We start from the raw sequence: 17911 nt of genomic DNA, 5'->3' as shown, positions 1-17911 counted from the left end.
CAAAGAGAGGAAAGTCTTTGCACCTTTTGAGTCCTTTGATCCTTGATGTAAAAAGATAAGTACATTGGTCGCGTTTAGCAGACCACAAGCCGCTGAGTCGCAGTCGAATGTGATTGGCTCTTACTTTTAGAACCAACCAATCAGCGCAGGGTGTTGATAAGGCGAACTCAACAGTTGTGTCTGGTGAACGCGGCCATTGCGCATAATGGCGGCCGAAAAATAGGACAGCCAATCAAATTTTTGGAATTGAGAATTGAGAATTGAGTGTGAGAGTTTATAGAATTACTGAGTATTTTAATGTACGGAATCATGTTATTGTACAGATTAAATTATTTAAGATTTCTTAGTCTTGAAAATTGAAAATTTTTGATGTTGATAAATCAGAAATTAAAAATTCTTTATGTTGATAAATCAAGAAAAGAAAATTCTTTATGTTGATAAACTCAAGAATTGAAAAAGTCTTCATGTTAATAAAACTCAAAAATTTACAAAATTCTTTATGTCAATAAATTCTAAAAAAATAAAAAAATTTATGTTGATAAAATTCTTGGAATTCTTGGAATTTTAGATAGTGCTCGTCGATTATGTTCTCTTGATACTTATTATAGATTTTTTGTGGATTTAGATTTTTGTGCTAAAATTTTTTAATTGCAATTTTTATAATTCCCGCTTTTTTTTGTGTGTGGAAATAGGATATGGAGGGATAGTTAGAAAACCATTTTGTGTATCAATAATGCACACCTTATTACATATTTAAAAATTACAAAATATCGTACAAATTATTAGTAATATTATACAACATATTTGCATTCTCAAGATATTTAGTGCTTATAAATAGTTTCTTTCCATTTTTCGAGCATTCAAAAGAATGGGGAAAAAATAGAAATTGATTGACGTCAGTAGAATCGATAACTTACGAAACTCAATAGTTATTTAATCTGATCATCTGAAGATATTAGAAATAAACTGATATAACTACTTTAATTGAACTAAAGTCAAAGTATATGCAAGATAAATTTTTCGATAGATCACAGCTACAACAATGTATGCATGTAAACGTTTATATTCAACATTTTACATGTAACTGCGCATATAAAGCTTAATAGACATTAAAGTAAAAAAAGCGGTACAAAAATAGCTTTTATGTTGTCGCTCTTTTCATATTGAAAAGCTGTAACATTAATTGGAAGAAATCTCTCGACTCGATACGTCGTATAAAAATACTACCAATGTATAACATTCTATTTTAGATTTAATGATGGAACAATCGGAAACCGGTGTGAGCCAGCACTATTCCGTGTTCGTCGCAAGCATCGATTACTGCTGCGTCGTTCGTGGAACCAGCAGGACTCGCAATAAACTTGACACCACTCTGTAACGAGAGAAAAAGAATTATAAAAACATATAAAACATAGTAAATTTAATATCTATGAAAAAGATAAGTCGGTCGAATGACGTTTAATTTATTGATGTTTAAATTTAAATTTAAATTTTTATACGACTGTATCTAAAATAAAGGTAATATATAATAATAATAATTACAAGTCTAGCCCTGTCCACATTGTCTCTGAACGGGAAGAAAGCATCGCTGCTCAGAGCAACATTGTTCAGCTTCTTCAGCCACTCGATCCTATCGCTCTCCGACAGTTTTTCAGGAATGACTTCGTACATAGCGGCCCAGGTAGCTTCATCCATATCTTTCCCAATGGACCCGTTCACGTAATTGTCAATAGCATTAGAGATCTCCGCTCTTTTCACGCCCTTCTTGAACTTCATTCCCGTTACCTTCGAGTGCTGGCGAAGCCACCTAATAATATACACAAAAGTATGTATACATAATGCGAGATAACTTTCATAACTATTGCCATGTCTTTGGCCATTTATTTTTTATATATGTATAATATAAAAAGATAACGAACCAATTATCGGCCTTGTCCCCCGCAAGCCTAGTGCAATGAATTCTAGATTGCTGTCCAGCTCCTGTGCCGATTACTTGCCCGTCTTTGGCATAACAGACAGAATTGCTTTGTGTATATTTTACGGTGATTGTGGCCACGATCAGATCACGGATAGCGTTTTCCGGCAGAGTCTTCGACTTCGTCGTCACGACATTGTCGAACGCCGACTTGTCGATAATCGCGTCGTTACGTTTCTGCTCCATAACCAAACCGTACAGAGTCTTGCGTTCCATCGGAGACGGTTCGTAAGAAGGATCGATTTGAAGCACACAATATGCGCCACTCTTCTTTTTTTTCAGTGTTTTAAGAGCCTCTTCCGAGTAGCCAGGCGCGATAATGCCGTCTGAGACTTCTCTAAACAGTTACAGAAATTTATTAATATAAATATTATCATCAATATATATATATATATATATATATATATATATATATATATATATATATTACATATTATGTTATTATATTATCATCTTATATTTGTAAGAGAGATATTAATACAATATATTACCAATATTGTATCAATATTATCATATATCATGCATTAATATCAGGCATTAGCATCACGTACCTTGAAATGATCTTTGCTGTTATAGCGTCGCACGGTTCAGACAATGCGATGAAATCGCCGAAACTTGACATTCGGTCGGCACCTCGTGCACGAGCGTAGGCGGCTGCCAAAGGCGTGAGCTGATCGTGAAGATCGTCCACTTGGCACAGCTTCGCCTGTATACTGTCCAGGGGAACGCCGACTGCGGCCCCAGCCGGGCTGACGTGCTTGAACGAAGTCGCTGCCGGCAAGTTTAGAGCGGACTTCAATTCTTTTACCAGTTGATAGCCGTTTAACGCGTCGCACAGATTGATGAAGCCAGGTGACCCGTTCAGCACGGTCAACGGCAACTCCTCCAGAGTGGTGAATATCTGCGCGGGTTTCTGATGCGGATTCATGCCGTAGCGGAGAGTGAGCTGGGAGACACCGGGGCTATATTGCTTGCGGAAGTAATCCGAGATAGCGTTGTCGTATTCGGCGGTGTGAGTAAACGCTTTCAGGGCTAAAGTTTGCCTGGAAATTATACATACATTTATACGGAATCTTGCAAGATTGCAATGCTGCATTTATATCGTGCAAGCTTACCTAGTCTGCAACGAGGTATTCTTGTCGGTAGCGGTGTCCATCTCTTTGATGACCTTTTCGTAATCGGTCGGGTCACAGATAACAGTAACTCTGGTATGATTCTTGGCAGCCGCGCGCAATAAAGTCACACCACCGATATCGATGTTCTCTATCGCGTCCTCGGCCGTCACGTTTGGTTTCGAAATGGTATTTACAAAGGGATAGAGATTGCAAACTACCACCTGGATAAGATCATAATTTTGCTTCTGAAGATCTCGAGCGTCGGAATCTGTCAACCTGGCGAGAATGCCTGTCATGGTAAAAATAAGAATGTAAAAATTATAAGGATTGCATCACAGCTTAGTTGTACATATTGCTACATAGTTGTTATTGCACTTAATTAAATAACATTTTGATAAATATGCATAAAGTCACTTAATTGTAACAAATTTATTCTTACCAGCATGAATGGCAGGATGCAGAGTCTTGACGCGTCCACCAAGCATCTCGGGTGCTCCTGTAACTTCAGAAACATCTTGCACCGGTAACTTGGCGTCTCTCAATGCCTGTGCGGTACCTCCAGAGGCGATTAGAGTCAATCCAAATTCGTGTAGTTTCCTTGCCAGTGGTAACAGGTCCGTCTTGTCAGATACGCTTAAAAGAGCTGAAAATTTCATAAAACTGATTAGTATCTCTGTCATTGTTTATAAAGTATTATTATTTGTAAATAGAAATTACGAAAGATGTGAAAAATATATATATACTTTTCAAGTATAAATATTGAGAAAACAGTTAGAAAATCTACAAGCATGCGAATATCATTTAAAGTTTTGTCTATTCTTCGATATTCTTCTACTGTGTATATTTGTTCCAGTAGCATAAATTTTTTATAATTATCATAAATATTCTCTCGATTTATATTTCTTTATTTTAATCTACAACATATAAAGCAATATTTTGATTTTATATGCAGAAAATTTACTAACTTTATGTGATTTCGTATTAATCAAAATTTAAATGTTATGCCTAATAATGCAGTTGCCAAACAAATAAACAATTACGATTAAAACGTAATTCGCTCTTATAGGTAGAAGAGATCCAGAGAAGAATATTTTAAATTGTTAACGTTTCGTTAACAAAAGAAGAAGTAGATCCGGCAAGCGTGCTCCATCGCGTGCTGCTCAATTAAAGGTTAATCAGATCATCGTCGTTTCTTTTCAGTTTCTATGAAATAGCTCACCTAATTTGTTCGCTGGCATTTTCAGGCGTTAGATCCGGAACGGGACGCAGAACTAAACAAACAGGTTGTTGTTTATCTTACTGAACAAAGCCGGTCTGCAAGTATCCTATACCGAGGGAACTTCCTCCGCGCTCTCGATTGGAAGCAATTTAAGGCGATGCGTGGCAAAGAGGATGTGCCACCAAGGAGCACGTCACGTATTACATCGAACGATTGTACACGCACATCCATCTCCCCTGCGGGCGGCGAATAGCGTAAATACGATAACACGCGTGTGACGTTGACGGCATGTCGCAATAACAAGCCGACAAGTGGCAACAACAGCAGAGGAGAACAGCAGGTCAAATGTCATCCTCTGTTATATTTAGATGATAAATATTATTATGTATATCTGGACGCGGACCACCAACGTACAATCGTCTTCTTAAAAATTTCAAGTGTTCCTTTAGGCGAGCGGTGAAACAGCTAATTCAGATAATCATTCGTCTTCTCTTTTATCGGACTCCTCTTTTAAGCTCTGAGAGATTAACTTATTAATTAGTGGATTAATTTTACAAGGTAATATTCGTACTATATTTTATTAAGAGAGAAATTATAAATTTTTTAACATATTTCATCTGTTTCGTGCAAGCTACAACTCGCGATGAAAGAAAATTGGAAAAAAATATTTTTTTGAAAATCAATATTACCTTGAATTTTTTAAACGGCACTATGCTATTTTTTTTTTACAAGTTTATGCTATGCGTAGCAGCTATAATATTATAGTATTTGGAATTCAAAGTTGTACAAGCTGTAATTATCATTTCTCGAAGGTCTTGAATATTAATTATTGGTTTGACATAAATATAGATCACAGATATTCCTGCATAGGACTTCGATCTCTTAATTTTTTTCCTTTATTGTTATAAATATTCTGATAGTGCGTTGAATGTGTTTTAAAGTCCTCTATATGATATCATGAAAAAATAGCATAGTGAAGTTTAAAAAATTCAAGGTAATATTGATTTTTTAATGAAAAATATTTTCTTCCAATTTTCTTTTATTAATTGTAGCTTTGCTGAAACAGATGATGATGAATGTTCAAAAATTGAGCTTCGAGAATGTATCGAAAATCCCCATCCGGATGAAAAGAAGTTTCCAGTAGGCCAACGACGCAAGAAGGAAACAACTAGAACAATCTAGAAGAAAGAGGAAAGTCTCATAACCTCAAAAATACAGAAATACACGGATTCGAAATGCTAAAATGTTTAGACGTGGATTGCGGAGTAGTCTCAAGAAATATTGTGTTTGGATGCATTAGACTGTATCGTTAACAATAAACATTGGAAATTCCATATCCGTACAACATTGAGGACTGATTAAAGAACATTGGTGTGAAACTTCTAATCGTTATCTGGATCTTCCTAATTGTGAAGAGAAATTGACAAAAAAAATATAATAAAGGCTATTAAAAAGTGATATAAAATAGTAACAATCGGGAAAAGAAACCACACACAGGAGCTCACAAAGTGATTTCTAATACTCAAGAAAATGGTAAGAATTTTTTAATTGTCCTCAATATTATTTTGAATTATTTTAAATAAAAATCTATACTTCATTATCCTGTTCTAGGATGTCCAACGGCATTCTGTGCACACGCTAGTGTTTCGGTCCTTAAAGAGAACTCACGATATGTTCCTGTTGAATCAAGGATCTTTACCGCCGGAAGATCCTATTTTGTGAGTAACTTGCCGTTGCAGCTGCTCTGAATTGCTTAAGAGCAAACCTGCCTGCTTTAATCTTGTGGAGAAGCAGTTATTTATTTGTAATATTTATTTTTTTAGGCAACAAATGAAGAAAATAGTCAAGGCTAAAGATTGTTATGGTCCAATATTAGAACGGGTCAAGCAAAATACGATTAAAGTGCAGCAAGACAATGACGCTGCGGATCCTCCACCGCCAGGAGGTAATATCCTGCGATACCTATGCACAATTGAGATAAAAATAAGTACCGTTACTCTTACATGTGTCTTTATTGTATCAATTTTAATATGATTTTTAGATGAAACTTTTGGAATTAACCCTACCACGGCAATTGTTCCTTACACTACGACAAAAGGAAGCGCAAGCGTAGTACCAATAAGTGCGGGAAGCAATATGAGCAGCGGTGCGCTCACAATGCCGCAAAAGAAAACGCCGTCGATGGCGAAACCAAAGTGGCACGCGCCATGGAAACTGTACAGAGTTATCAGCGGTCACTTGGGATGGGTGAGATGTTGCGCCGTGGAGCCTGGAAACGAGTGGTTTGCTACAGGCTCGGCCGATAGAGTAATCAAAGTGAGTGCTTCATTCTCGCATTATTTAGTAATATTCTAGAACGTAAGATTAACGAAGTTAACAGGTTCTCTATGCAAGCTTGTACAAATGTTTGGTATTTACAGATATGGGATCTAGCCAGTGGCAGGTTGAAGGTTTCCCTAACTGGCCACATAAGCAGCGTACGTGGTCTTGCATTCTCACAAAGACACCCGTACCTATTTTCCTGCGGGGAAGATCGCCAAGTCAAGTGTTGGGATCTTGAATATAACAAGGTGATCAGGCACTATCACGGCCATCTGTCGGCGGTGTATTCCATGGCGTTACACCCAACGATAGACGTCCTGGTAACGGCGGGACGTGACTCCACCGGGAGAGTGTGGGACATGCGTACCAAGGCGAATGTTCACACCCTCGTCGGACACACCAACACGGTGGCCAGCGTGATTTGTCAGTCTGCCGAGCCACAGATCGCCACCGGCAGCCACGACTGCACGATTCGCCTGTGGGACCTGGCTGCCGGCAAGTCCAGGGCCACTCTGACGAATCACAAGAAGAGTGTGCGCGCCCTGACGTTTCACCCATCTCTGTACATGTTCGCCTCGGCGTCGCCGGATAACATCAAGCAATGGAAGTGTCCGGAGGGCAAATTCATTCAGAACCTGTCGGGCCATAACGCCATTGTCAATTGCCTGGCCGTGAATGCCGACGGAGTCTTGGTTTCCGGCGCAGACAACGGTACCATGCATCTGTGGGACTGGCGAACCGGATACAATTTCCAGCGGCTCCAAGCGCCGGTTCAGCCCGGGTCAATGGACAGCGAGGCCGGGGTGTTCAGCATTACGTTCGACATGTCAAGCACCCGGATGATTACGACAGAGGCTGACAAGACGATTAAAGTGTACAAGGAAGACGATACTGCCGTAAGTTGATTTTATATCACGCTCGTGTCGATTTGGCAATCGCACGCGCGCTCATAACATTCGACTAGCTCATCGTTTTTCTAAGCTTTGCGCTGATTATCCCGTTATCTATGTTTTCAGACTGAGGAAACGCATCCCGTCGACTGGCGGCCCGACATAATAAAGCGAAGAAAATACTGAGCTCTAACTTATTGGAATGCCGTATACGCGCTGATTCAATTAATTTAACGCGGCTGAATGTAACGCGTTCGGAAATTTATTTTTTATATATCGCTTTGACTTCCAGGTTGTAATCGACAAAGCTATCCGAGCTGCAATAAAAGAATGAAAAGATTTCTACCGAGATTTCCGTTTTAAGAGATACGTGTGTATTTCGTTTATCATAAGAGAAGTTCGAACGTATCGATTGGCTGCCGGACGCTCGAGTGGGGAACTCCGGTTTCTTTCTGTACGGAGAGAGAGAGAGTTACTAGATCGAGCAGGATAAGTCGGGGCAGAGACACGCTGAACTTGATCGCGATAACATCCGATAGCAATGGCCGACCCGACCCTGCAAACGTTCTGCTGTCATCATACAAACCGAACGGATATGGCGATAGCGATAATGCAGGAATTCAATACAGACGCGTACAACACGGTGTGCATGCTCTCGTCCACGATGGGCATGATAGGCGCGATTTATCAGGTAAATTCAGCACGAAATGTTATCCCCGAACGAGCCTTCGCCTCACCGATTCGTTCTTTTCTTATTAATTTGCGACGACCAACGTACAGAGCGGGAATTGACCCGAGTTCTTCACCACGACCGGAATCGATCGCTGAAAGATATTGTTCCGGAATTGAAACTTCTCTGTCACGATGCGACTTCTCTGTTGATCCGTTTTGGTTGCACCTTGCACACCTCGTCTCTTCCTCCAACGCGTATATTTATCCGGTTTTCCATGTGACAAGTGTACGAAAAAGTGCAGCTAAAAGAAACCGATATAAAAGTATTTGTATCAAACAATTATAACATGTGTATGTAACATGTACAAAATATTTGAATAAAATATGAAATAATTTTATATTATATTATATTGAACTTATTTATACATATTTTAATGATTTAAGTTTATAATAATGGTTGTAAAAATTTATTTGCACGTGTAATGTTGTGTTAGATTGAAGTAAATTTGGCGAGAATTACTCGAGGGTACCGAGGAACGTTCACAAATTGGCACTGAAGGAAAATATTTTTTCAGATACTGCCCCGAGAGGATTCAAGTAATTCTTATCGTCGGCGGAGTTTCTCCAGAGGACGAGATATTATTGTATGGCTTGCCGTTGCTGATCTCTTAGCGTCCTTAGGTCTAGTTTATTATCGCAATTAGATTATGCCAATAGCAGTTAGTAGTACATAAACATCTGTAAATTAGTTACAAACAGCTATAAGTTAATTTTGGTCAGTGAATACAATGACACGGTAGGCGAGACAAACAAAATCGGTATCTTATCTCTGATTGTTCTGTACTCTATCAGGTGTGTTTGTGAGGTCGGCGCTATGGAGCAATTTCAAGTCCATCATACCCATAGAGGGTGACATGCCCAACGTGGTGTTTTGCGCCGTGTTATCGGTAATGTTTGACACCTCCTACGCTTGATACCTATTTTGAAAGTTCACGAGGAGGACTGAGAGAGAGAGATCGTTTGCTCGTAGGCGTGGATCCAGTATTTCTACATGGCCACGTGGATATGGACGTTGTGCTACGCGGTGGACATGAAGTTACTGCTGGGAGACAAAAACGGACGTCCCGCGTGCTATCACGTCCTGGCCTGGGTGCTCCCCGCTATTCTCACCGCGTTCGGGCTGATCATTCTGTACATTCCGAACGCAAAGTCAGGTCTTAGAAGTATCGCACGTGGCACCCTAGGCGGTACGCCCTTAGAGCGATATGATAACGGGCGAAATTTTCTCGTTGCAGCTGTCACAGCCTGACGTCGTTGTCCAGCGCGCTATTGCGCATCCTTCCGAATTACTTCGCCACGTACGTGCTGCTGGCGGTGGTCATGATCGCGAATCCCATTTTGTACGTCGCATCGACGCGGCACCTCGAGACGGCGGTTCTCCACAGTATGGCTCAGATGACCGGCAGGGAGCGAAGACTGATACAGACGGTCAGATTGAAATTCGCTCTCATCAATGTGGTCTATTACGTGTGCTGGACGCCCAATCTAATTAACGGAATACTATTGTGGACCCTGTGGTTTCAATTGCCGATCAAGGCGATCATCACTTTGTGGTACATAATGGTACGTTCGTGTATTAAATCCCATTTCAAGCGCACACGGCCGAACGCAGAGAACTAATCGAGATTTCCTTTTCAATCTGTGACAGGCTGTGACAAATCCCCTCCAAGCGTTCTTCAACGCGATCGTTTATCAGTCGTGGACCAGAAGGGAGAAATTGCGTTTAGAGTGTTGTCAAGATTACAAGTCGAGCACCGCCAGTCTGCATTTACGTACGATTGCCAGGACGGACAGCGACGTGCACGTTTCTGAATCGTCACCGTTGCTCAATCCGCAAACGGGATACAGACAGAAAGTACCGCATGTCAGTATAAACGGATCTTCGTCTCTGTAAGAATCTATTTTACTGCCAGTTTGTCGAGAAGTGTAAATAGTGTACGCCATATCATATATAGTGTTAAAGATATATTTAATATATGAAGTCAGTTTTTAATTTTTATACATATTATAAAGTCAGACTCGTTATCGTGCATTTCCGTTCAGGCGCGATTTCCCAATAAGATTTCTCAGAGAAAACGTCTCGACTCGGATAAAAGAATATTTTATCAAACAATTTTTTTCGAAATAACTTGGGGGAAATATTTTACAAAATAGAAATTTTTTAATATATTACACACACAGAGAGATCGTATTATATATAAAATATAGTTTTTTATACATTATACATCCGCGATACAATAAACAGAAAATGGATGGACATAATTTAGGTAATATTTAGACATCTACAGAGAATCGCGATTTTGAAGCATAACAACGAAGGTGTAAAATAAAAAAGAAACATCTGTGCAATAGAGAGAGAGAGAAAGTCTTTCAAAGAAAAGATTCGGCGCATATACGCATTTGTAACACATTTGCAATTTGCATACAATAATAGACTGCTTGATTATTTTTAATAGACAAGGTGCCTTTTCGAAAGATATTATATATACTTTTTTTTAACAGTATGCGTCGTATAATAGTCTCATAAATAAAAAGATATAACAAAATAGAGCATATATGTATAATAGGGGTTTCGTAGTTTCGTTATTAATAACATTTTGTACTTAAACATTACGTGTGTTATATACGCTCTAAATACTGTTAAAATATATCTTCTTCTATATCATAATATCACGATCAACGGCGGTCATATGCATCATCGTATGTACATATATATCTCATTATCTATTTTCACACCAATCGTCGTATAAATTGGCAATGAAAAAAGTACAAAATCTTATATTTTAAGAATTTTCGTCAATATCTGCATTAGTCATCTTATCAGAAGCGAGAAAAATAATGCAAATGTTAATAAGTTTCGCACGTACGGAAATAATTTAAAATGACTGCCAAGATTTAAGATAGAATGGAAAAAAAGATGGTATTACTCTAAATATTCTATATAAATTTTGACACATACATAAGTCTTTATATCTTTTTCATATTAACTGAGTATTTTTTTATAAATATAGATTTAATTATGATTTAGATATATATACGACATAGATGTATACAATAATCGATTTGCATTGATTTTTTTGCTTCTGGTGTCATCGACGATGGCTGATGAAGGAATTACGTGTTCGTTAAATTATTGTTCTTTGCTCATCGAGTATTTTATAATAAATTAACAAAATAGGAAGATCTTTTAATAGTTACAAAAAAATATTACAAATTATGCTGCTTATAAGATCTTTATAAATTATTTTACGCAACGAATTGTAAAGATACTAAAATACGTATGTCAATTTCTAATAAAGTTATTTACACTTATTTATAAACAACTTACTTATAAATTCGGATTAAATTATTGATTAGCAAATTCAAGTCTCTGTTTCATCGTTATGTTTCATGCCAAAATATAAAATACGAAAATGTAAAACATCCCAGAACGTATCTTCCTCCATAATATTTCCTTTTTAAGATGCCGTATTATAAAATAAATTAGAATTTTCCGTTTTTCTGTTTGGCACTTTGGCAAAGTCTGTAGCATCATTACGTTAACATTTAAAATAAAAGGACAAAGCACTTTACTTACACAGATACATAAAACATCTATACTTAAGGAAAACTCAAGCCTCAGAATCGTCACGTCAAGTTTACACCATCAAGAGGGAAGATTTGAAGCTCCAAGTGTCAAAGACGTGATTTCACGAATGATCATCTCGGTGATCCTCCATGCCAATTCCTCTTTAGCCTATCAATAACAAATAATGCAATAATCAAACAATGCCCGTTATATGTTATTGCTTTTATTAATGAATTATAAAATGCCAATAAAATATTTACCTTATCTTGTTCTATATTTATAAGTCGTTTTACAACACGAGTTAGGCGAGATTCTGAAATTTGCATACATGATTTTATATAATCTCATACAATATATATAGATATGTTAGCTTACAAACTAAATGTGTGCAACTTACCGTATTTTCTATGAGGATCTGGCTCTATTTCGGTAATAAATCTACCAAAGTTGTCAACGTAACCAATGCTTAAACTACAAAGTACATAAAATTATTTACGGCTTACAAATCAGTACGGACATGTGTATTAATGTTAAATTGTCAAATACCTATATTTGTTACGTCGCCACAAGGAATCTGGATCGTAAAGTTGCCTGGTGTCGATATTCATGTGACTGTTGATAGTTTTTTTATTATCAGATACTCTGCTGCTATTATTTCCTATTTGAGAAATACTTGGCATACTAGTACACACGGAGCTTACTTCACTGCTACAATCTGAACCTAAAAGTAATTATATATCTTCTAATTAACATCATATATTATACAAAGATAAAATTACATAAACATTATATGTATATAATTACTGATCAAAAGACATAGTATTCTTTAATATCTTTCATGCGTAACAACATTGGAATCAACGGCACCAACCTGTTCTTCTTATCTTGGAATGTAAACTCGGACACGGGCTGGTCTGAATCGTGCTGATTAGCTCCGATAAGTATTTATAATACAGCTGTGATGATAAGAACGCTGGGAGATAATGCTGGAAGACAGTGTTGGCTTTTAAAACAACTACTTTGAAGCGAGAGCTTGTGCAGTGAGTGCGGCTGTGTACGAGTTACAGGCAAATCTGTGTAATAAATTAGTAATACCTTATTGAGAAAATTATACACGATTTTACTGGGTTTATCGAAACAATCGGGCTGTGGACCACTATCGTCCTCGCGGCAAATATTCTGTTCCACATGAAAACGAATCTTATCGCTAAATCCAAGAGGCATGGTTGCTTGTAAGCTGAAATATCTGAAAAAAGTAGCATTCATATATAAGTCACTTACTTCTCTCCTCCATATATTCATATATTATATAGAAATTACTTCTCGTATATAATAACGGCATCGGATTGCGCTTCTTCGGGATCGGCTGCACCTTTCTTCTCCAAGAGATTCCGCTTGTAACTTATAGCCGACATCCAGAAGTCCAACAGCTCTCGTTTATTCTCGAGTTCCATAAACTGGAATGTATAAAGAATAGAAAAGAATCTCTCACGAAAATTTCGGCAGAAATAAGCGATCGTGAAGAGCGTGTGATGCAAACCTCCATAAAGTAGAAGAATGCTGTCTCGTTATACAATATATCCGCTAATTGTACGTTGCCACTGGTGAGCACGTCAATTTGATGCTTACAGTGAAATTCGCTTCGTAAAAAATCGTTAATATATCTGCGAAAAAAATTTATAAATTTTTTTTTATGCGTGTCAGTTCGAGTGGCGTGTCAATGAACATGCGTCACTCACTCGTTTTCTAATATATCGTATACTATGCTTTGAACAGCAGATAGGCACCGTAATATAGGCTCAATGTTTTCCTGGACAATGGCCCTCTCCATATCTACCCTCAACTCCTCGGATATTTGATTTACACCCAGAGCCTCCTTGAGAACGTACTTCCTATAAATTCTCAAAGCGTCCTGCCTGGTCGTCGTCGCGTCGTGTCTCCCACTCGTACAATCGTGGTTTGATTGTCGCGTTTTGCTTACCGCCTGACTAGTCTTTGGCATACCGTTGGACGTCGCGTCGTCCGCTCTCTCGCCCAACGGTATTTCGCTGCTCGTTTGAGTATCTACATCGCTGGCGAGCACGTCGCAGCTAAAGTTTTCGTTATCGTCTAGGGAAGTGGGCAAGGCGTCCAGCAGCCCCTTTTGATTTGACCGTCTGACTCTCTGTGCGTCGGAGTGCATCCCGGATGCGCTGCACAAGCATTCCACCTCCAACCAGAACTTGATGAGAGCTACGCGCTTCCTGATGTCCATGAACTGGATGAAGTAACCAAGGGCACTCTTGTCCTTAAGCACTTCCGGCAGGCCCTTGGACAATCGGGAGCTGAAGGCGCGCGCTTCCTCGGCGTCATTGTCGAGAATCTCCTCCTCCTCTTCCTCCTCGAGACTGCACAGTACACCCGAGGGCGTCCGAATGGACGACGCGTCACCGTTGAATGCATCTGTCGGGAAGCTACCCGAGCTCGTCGATCTCGTAGGTGAGGTTTCTGGTAATCCGGACTTGTCCCTTTGTCCTGCAAAAACGTCGCACGCAATTTCATTACAATGAAAATTAAAATTAAAACGTTGAAACGTACGAAGATGGATATACTGTTATAAACAGTCATTTTCCAGGATAGTTACCATTACCAGGCGATTTAACCAATTCTAATTTTGAATGTAAACAAGAAGAAAGATACATAAATATTTAAAAAGGCAAAAATCCAATTTGAACGACGAAACACCGACAGCTGATTCCCCCAAAAATCTCGATGGGGGAGAGAGGAACGAAGGAAAGGAAAATAAAGAGGAAAAGGGCAACGTGTTGCAAATGTCAGGAGGTCAGTCGCACTCGGGGAACGCGTGCTAAACGAGGGGGGGGGAGGGGAAGAGAAGGAGGCGATTCGACCGTTTCATCTACGCCGCGCGGCATGTGAGGCGGTACGTGCAATAATTAATAGTTACCAATCTTCTTGAAAAATTGGAGCATCGTTCGTGTCAGCGCGTCGCATGATAAGGGTCGCCGAGGACGCGGGGGTCGCCGTAGGGTAAACAACGGGCGATGCGCTGCTGCGAGTGCGGCGGGCGCGCATCCCACGGGGCGCGTGAACGGCGCCGCGCCGAGGAGGAGGTGTCAGGCTGTGCCGCGCGCGCGATGATCGGGACGGACGATCCGGTCGACGACGACGATGGACCTGGGGGGCGGTCGGCGTCCGGGCCACCCCGCTGACGGCGACGACGTACGTGCAACACACCCGGGGGAGGGCAGGCGGAGGCGGGGGGCTACGCGCGCCCACGGCGGCGCGCGACATTCCGCCTCGACGTCATTACGGACGTGCGAGGTGACAGATTATACTGGTTGTTTGCATCGTCCGCCGCGATTACGACACATTACGCGAGTGCGGGTGCAGACAGGTGCAGGCGAGACGGCACGTCCGGGGGCGGGGGGGGGGCGAGTCCGTCTGCACTCCGTCTACGATTTGGATCGAAATTCGAAATGGATAGAAAACGACTGGACGTCGGAGGGAGAAAGAAGAAGGACGTAAGTTCCAGCTGCAAATGAGCGAATTTAGCTGCGTCTCACGTGCACCTTCTCGCTCCGAGCCGCGCGGGCGTGGGCGAGGGGAGAGGAGAAAGTGCAGAAAGTGCGCGCGTCGTGAAAGTTTTTCGCGCGGGTTTTTCAAACGTTCTTTCCGAAGCGCGGACGAAATTTTATATTATTATCGAAATTTTATATTATTGATGTCTCACATTTGGCCGCGTGTCAATCTATCACGCGCACTGAAATGTAAAATGGCCTGCGAAAAAGGGAAAAGTAGATTACCTTATTTGCTGTCCGGTTCTGATGATTTAATTTGCACATTATATTTATATCTGTAATTTTTTTTTTCTTTTGAAAAAATAAAACGTGATTAATTACTGGAAGTCTCTGTTGCATCATTAATTTACACAACTGCAACACTATAATATACCGCGCATTATTCATGAAATTCCAACTTTCAGTCTCGAAACATCGTTTAGAGATAAAAATCGGTCTGATTAAAATTAAATTACGAAACACGTGATTAACGTGAGAAATTTTCCGTCTCGTTCCTCGGACATTCCTTTACAATAACCCGCATTGTATTCGGAAGACTTATTTTCATTGAAGGGAGCAACAAAATTACAAAGATACATTAGTCACACGAGGGCGAGAGAGGATACCTGGAACAGGCTCTCGCAATTCTTTCAAGAGCGCTTCGTTCCCTCTTCGTATCCCCCTTTACTCTATTTGTAAATATCTACGAAGCATTCGACCGAGTCTCTCGAACGCCAAGTGGACGGCCGGTGCCGGCCGGCCGGCCCGTCCGGGTTCTCGAGATCGTCACGCGGAACACGTGCAAACGCTTCATATGATGACCGGGAGTACGAGACCGTATGTACGAAAATACACCGCGGAGCGGCCGATCCGATTGCGTGTAAGCGCAACACGCGATGTTATGCGGCGTTCCGAAGGCCGGCTGTCAAGGTAGAACGCGTATAGCGGCGAGAGGGCAACGGCCGGACATCGTACCCGCCGCCGCGGCCAAGTGCCGGGGCGGTGACAGCGAGAGACACATCCGCGGCGGCGGTGGGTATACCGGTTTTATATACGCGCGAACCCCGGCCGCCCCGGACGCGTTGGCGGCAGGTTCCCGCCGGAGGCCGAGGCCATCAGGTCGGGGGCCCGGGGCCCGGGGCCGTCCGCCGTCCCATCCATTTTTCAGTTCTCGCCACGTCAGGAACGATCGCAGCCGCGCAGCCCGACGATCATGCTCGCCCTAAGCGGCCTCCTCCTCGTTATCGCGGCCTGTCGCGTCGCCGTCGCGAGGCCCCCCGCGACGCCGGTCTACGATCAGCGGCAGACCGGCGACCTGAACGTGCAGATCGAGCTGAAGGATGTGCAGGTGGTCGCGCTACTCAACTCCGAGCTCCTCGACGACTACACGGTAAATCCTTTCGCATAGCAGGACGCGAGAGCGCGTGGTCCTCTTTTTTGATCTCCTCCTTTTCCTCCGCCTGCGTTGGAACGCGCTCTTTTTTAATCTTGTCTTTTTTTTTCCAAATTATTTTGTACTCCTTTTTCCTCACCGGGGAAGATTTGCGAAAGCGTACAAAGTGAATTTTACTATGATGTACCTTTTGATCTTGCTGCGCTACTTCAACTCGCGGTTGAAGGAACAGTCCTCTGGCTATTCTTCAGGCTTTTGTAACTGCCTTGCATCGGTTTTACACGTACGCGATGAGTTTGACGCAAGATCGAAGCGAGCCTGCAATTTACAAAGTCCATCTTACAATTAGATACTTCATATTTAGAAACGCATTTTACAAACTATATGTATCTCGCGCTTTACGCCGAACAAATGGATTGTTTTGAGTACCGCTGTATAACTGTCGATATTCGTCGACGAATATTCACCGTCGACGTCGTGTTGCCTTCGCAGGACTACGATTACTTCTACGATTACGCCGACTTTACCCTCAAGCCGGGCAACAGGCCCACCACGACGAGCCCCGCGACGTCGACCACGGAGAAAAACGATATCATGCAGGTTTCCGAGCCGATCCCGTCGCGAAACTCGACCGTCTCGGCGTCCGCCGGTGATCCAAGCCCGACCGCGAGCAACGCAACGCCATCGAAGGACGAAGAAGCCCCGCCGGATGCTGATCGGTCGAATGGTACCGCGAGCTCGACGCCGAATGCGGACAACGACAACAACGATAAGGGTCAGCCGAGCGAGGAGGAGGAGGATGGGGTCGGAACGGCTCCTTCGACCACGGTGAAAGCCGTGCACGCCCTGCGGTCGCAGAAGCGCTGCAAATCTGGATACGTCCCGAACGGCAACGGACGCTGTCGACGAGCGAGTCGGCCGTGGCTGACTCGCCTGTTGCCGTGAGTAAAACCGCGACGATGCAGGATGCCCCTCCCCGATCGATCGGTCCTCCCTTGGTCGACCGGAACTTTTGACCCTGGCGAACGTCGGAAGAACCTTTCCTAAAAAATGTAACACATTATTAAAATATACTCATAGGAGAGGAAACGCATACATTCTTATAAAATTCTCGCAAAAGTTTGCGATGTTTCCTCCGTT

General features: G+C 41.6%; 5 protein-coding genes across 9 annotated transcripts; 3 read left to right on the top strand and 2 right to left on the bottom strand.

Moving 5' to 3' along the window:
- Window positions 1-718: 718 nt before the first annotated feature.
- LOC143908088 (bifunctional purine biosynthesis protein ATIC) lies at window positions 719-4450 on the bottom strand. The gene is made up of 7 exons (XM_077425389.1): window positions 4310-4450; window positions 3530-3733; window positions 3091-3379; window positions 2527-3018; window positions 1920-2312; window positions 1543-1807; window positions 719-1372 (listed from the first exon to the last, which is right to left on the bottom strand). Exons 1-7 carry the CDS (start codon window positions 4326-4328, stop codon window positions 1253-1255), a joined length of 1782 nt encoding a protein of 593 aa, XP_077281515.1. The 5' UTR covers window positions 4329-4450; the 3' UTR covers window positions 719-1252.
- Window positions 4451-4508: 58 nt separating this feature from the next.
- On the top strand, window positions 4509-7861 carry Tango4 (transport and golgi organization 4). Of its 4 annotated transcripts, none has more exons than XM_077425401.1 (7): window positions 4509-4649; window positions 5362-5842; window positions 5921-6027; window positions 6133-6254; window positions 6351-6625; window positions 6730-7527; window positions 7648-7861. In XM_077425401.1, the coding sequence occupies exons 2-7, from the start codon at window positions 5840-5842 to the stop codon at window positions 7705-7707; spliced, it is 1365 nt and encodes a 454-aa protein (XP_077281527.1). In that variant the 5' UTR covers window positions 4509-4649; window positions 5362-5839; the 3' UTR covers window positions 7708-7861. The 4 variants fall into 4 exon arrangements, with proteins under 4 accessions (XP_077281527.1, XP_077281526.1, XP_077281525.1 ...); XM_077425400.1 differs by having other exon boundaries at window positions 4608-4758; XM_077425399.1 differs by having other exon boundaries at window positions 4608-4867; window positions 5376-5842.
- A 144-nt stretch (window positions 7862-8005) lies between these two features.
- Window positions 8006-10313, top strand: LOC143908093 (G-protein coupled receptor 143). Its single transcript, XM_077425402.1, has 6 exons — window positions 8006-8212; window positions 8769-8874; window positions 9046-9140; window positions 9224-9402; window positions 9489-9816; window positions 9902-10313. Exons 1-6 carry the CDS (start codon window positions 8063-8065, stop codon window positions 10145-10147), a joined length of 1104 nt encoding a protein of 367 aa, XP_077281528.1. The 5' UTR covers window positions 8006-8062; the 3' UTR covers window positions 10148-10313.
- Window positions 10201-15156, bottom strand: Pkaap (A-kinase anchoring protein pkaap). Of its 2 annotated transcripts, none has more exons than XM_077425392.1 (10): window positions 14766-15156; window positions 13561-14335; window positions 13362-13485; window positions 13142-13278; window positions 12917-13067; window positions 12693-12807; window positions 12368-12542; window positions 12219-12292; window positions 12082-12134; window positions 10201-11989 (listed from the first exon to the last, which is right to left on the bottom strand). In XM_077425392.1, exons 1-10 carry the CDS (start codon window positions 14788-14790, stop codon window positions 11900-11902), a joined length of 1719 nt encoding a protein of 572 aa, XP_077281518.1. In that variant the 5' UTR covers window positions 14791-15156; the 3' UTR covers window positions 10201-11899. The 2 variants fall into 2 exon arrangements, with proteins under 2 accessions (XP_077281518.1, XP_077281517.1); XM_077425391.1 differs by lacking the exon at window positions 14766-15156 and adding an exon at window positions 14445-14586.
- Window positions 15157-15409: 253 nt separating this feature from the next.
- On the top strand, window positions 15410-17808 carry LOC143908097 (uncharacterized). The gene is made up of 2 exons (XM_077425407.1): window positions 15410-16768; window positions 17264-17808. The coding sequence occupies exons 1-2, from the start codon at window positions 16592-16594 to the stop codon at window positions 17714-17716; spliced, it is 630 nt and encodes a 209-aa protein (XP_077281533.1). The 5' UTR covers window positions 15410-16591; the 3' UTR covers window positions 17717-17808.
- The last annotated feature ends 103 nt before the right edge of the window (window positions 17809-17911 follow it).

The sequence above is a fragment of the Temnothorax americanus genome, unplaced genomic scaffold (genome assembly GCF_048541705.1).
Source record: "Temnothorax americanus isolate GAGA-0224 unplaced genomic scaffold, ASM4854170v1 Scaffold9, whole genome shotgun sequence".
NCBI classification, from domain to species: Eukaryota; Metazoa; Arthropoda; class Insecta; order Hymenoptera; family Formicidae; genus Temnothorax; species Temnothorax americanus.
Note: the sequence above shows the minus strand (reverse complement) of the source record. Positions and strands in the feature narration are given on the sequence as shown.